The 2,608-nt window shown below is 48.2% G+C and overlaps 1 protein-coding gene across 1 annotated transcript; it reads right to left on the reverse strand.

Annotated features, from left to right (window-relative positions):
- Positions 1 to 469: 469 nt before the first annotated feature.
- Positions 470 to 2,251, reverse strand: LOC124697028 (11-beta-hydroxysteroid dehydrogenase A-like). Its single transcript, XM_047229672.1, has 6 exons — positions 2,057 to 2,251; positions 1,594 to 1,786; positions 1,407 to 1,492; positions 1,176 to 1,307; positions 922 to 1,086; positions 470 to 757 (listed from the first exon to the last, which is right to left on the reverse strand). Exons 1-6 carry the CDS (start codon positions 2,237 to 2,239, stop codon positions 470 to 472), a joined length of 1,047 nt encoding a protein of 348 aa, XP_047085628.1. The 5' UTR covers positions 2,240 to 2,251.
- Positions 2,252 to 2,608: the final 357 nt, after the last annotated feature.

The following is a 2,608-nucleotide window of genomic DNA, read 5'->3' on the forward strand; positions in this document are numbered from 1 at the left end:
CCACAAACCACCAAATCGACAGTGCCATCCTCTCCCCAGCACCGACGATAGGACACTCACTCACACCTACGTACAGACAAGATCCGTGGTTCCCCCACCATCCCGCCGCCAAAGCGGAGGGGGGGGGGAGGAGGAGGGGGGCGACTGGCGAATCGCCGCCGGCTAACTGGAGCGAACGAGTTGGGGAGAAAAATCGCCTCTCCTACTGTAGCGGGGGAGAGAGCCGAGCCAAGTTTAGAGCTAGACGATGACAGAGGGAGTAACCATTGCCATGTTAACCCATTGATCCTAGCATGTCCACAGAAGTGTCATTATTCTTAAGACACCAACCAGTCCGTACATGAGTACTAAGTCGCACCTTTAAACATAGCACTACTGAAGAACACAGCTTATTCGAGATTATAAGCTTAGCTAGCACACCCAAGGCTGATTTGGCCGGGACTGCAGAGGCCAGCTAGCCGCACACCCTCTATTTGTTTTTGACGTCAGAAGAGCGCAGCGAGGAGGGGTACAGAAGCTGTTTCGCGCCACCCTCAGCCATCGTCTTGCTCGGCACATCGGTTTGGTTGGCGCCCGGACTGTGCATATACACAAGGCGATAGCAGAACTCAACGACCTCCGGTGCAAACACCCGCCACAGGTACATTGTCCTGAACCATGCTGGAACAGTTAGATAGCGGTCACCTTGGCGAGCTGCTTGCACCATGGCCCTGGCGCAGTTCTTCGCGTACTCCACGGGGAAGAGACCAATTTGAGCCTGGAAATGTACAGGCGGACTCATGGTTAGATAAACCTTTGTGCAAGCATTGCATTACAGTCATGTTGGGAAGTCTTTTGTGGAAGAATTGCATCATAATTGTTCTCTTGCTGTAACAGAAATTTAGCTCAAATATTGCAAAGCATGCAAGATAGCGTCCTCACATCACGATATTCTTGATCAACCTCCACTCCACCATGGTCCTTTAGAAATTTGCCTTTTGACATCTCTGACTCGATCCACCCAGGAGTCACTATTGTAATGCCAACTTCACTGCCAAGCTCCGTCCGCAGAGTCTCGAAGAAGTTTATCAGTGCGGCATTGGCAGCCTAAACAAAAGAAATTAATAGATAACAAACATGTCAGTACTATATCAACTAGTCAAAACTGATTTAGTCGAATAAAACAATCAAGTTACATTATAGAAAATCATTCGGGGAACAGGATTCCATCCAGTTGCCGAAGCAGTGACCACGATTCTTCCTCGGGTCCTTTTCAGGTGAGGGAGCGCAGCAGAAGTCGATTGGACTGCACCCCAGAAGTTCACATCCTGTAAACAAGAAAGTACATGCATGGTGTTAATTTGACACTCATGGTTGTCTACAACGACAATAAAGTCAAGCTAGGGAAAAGGAATCATGTCGTTTACTAGCTGCGAGCTGTAGTTAGTAACATCAGGAATCTCCTGGAAGGCACCCACGCTCGCAATGCCAGCATTGCATACGAGATGGTCCACTGAAACACACAAGTTAGAACTTGTCAATTGGATACCAACGTAATGCTTGTGGTAAAACTGTACATATGTTGACCAAGTTTTGTGGTAATCGGAGACTTGCATCGGCCGTAATGATCAACAGTGGCCTGAACAAATCTGTTGCAGTCGTCAGGGTTTGCGACATCGCCCGAGAGAATGATCACATCTGGTGCCCCAATCTCTAATGCTCGATCCGCGACCTGTCGGAGGCTCAGTTCCCTTCTTGCAACCAGGACCAGGGATGCCCCCTTGGTAGCATACTGGTAGGCCAAATTCTGCAGATATAGATCCCAACATGGAGTTACCAATGTTCATTTACAATACAGATATTATCGAAAAAAAAAATTACAATACAGATGAAGGAACATATTCAGAACCGACAAAGCATAACAGCATCTAATTACAAATTTTATCCGGGTTGCTGAAAAAATCATAAAAGTATACTTTGTCCTCCCATAAATAAAGAGGAGAAAAACATCTGATTTTGTAAGAACAAACAGAGTAGTATGTATGTACCAACTAAGAACATGTGCTGTCTTGCTTACCTCGCCGATGCCGGAGGAGGCACCAGTGATGAGGACGACCTTACCGGCGAGATCCTCTGGGAAGAGATACGAAAGGAAGGAGTAGCAGGTCTTGAAGAGGTAGTAAGGCGGGTAGGAGAGCAGGAGGGAGGCAATCATGGCGGGCGTCGCCACCCAGTTGAGCATGTCGTTCACCAGATCCATCGCGGGCTTCTATTCTCCTCTCTTCTCTCAGCTCACGCACCTCACGAACAGATCAGAACCAAGTAGTGAAGCTGCTAACTACAGAGTGTGATTTGAACTGTGATCGATCGGCTTGCCTGGATATGCTGCCACCGCTGCCGCTCTGCAGCATGCATGGACGGGTGGGAGCGTGGCTTGTGGACACGTAGGAGCTAGTGCTGAAACGTGGACGTCAAACAGGAGAACTCTAGACCGCTCCAGTCCAACTTCGCCGTTCTTCCTTATTATATTCCCTAGGACACAACATTTTACACACGGATTTCTTTCTCGCGCAAAGAATGGTGCTTTCTCTTCTTTCTTCATCCTTTCTGTCTCCAACCCACACTGGTA

Source organism: Lolium rigidum, chromosome 3, assembly GCF_022539505.1.
Source record: "Lolium rigidum isolate FL_2022 chromosome 3, APGP_CSIRO_Lrig_0.1, whole genome shotgun sequence".
Lineage (NCBI taxonomy): Eukaryota > Viridiplantae > Streptophyta > Magnoliopsida > Poales > Poaceae > Lolium > Lolium rigidum.

What these genes read in the sequence shown, in the direction of transcription:
- LOC124697028 (XM_047229672.1), bottom strand. Translation starts at nt 2,239, where the DNA reads ATGGATCTGGTGAACGACATGCTCAACTGGGTGGCGACGCCCGCCATG. An exon ending in CTAACTACAGCTCGCAGCTA is followed by an intron (nt 1,308 to 1,406) that starts GTAAACGACATG and finishes TCTTGTTTACAG; the next exon opens with GATGTGAACTTCTGGGGTGC. An exon ending in CCCGAATGATTTTCTATAAT is followed by an intron (nt 1,087 to 1,175) that starts GTAACTTGATTG and finishes TCTTTTGTTTAG; the next exon opens with GCTGCCAATGCCGCACTGAT.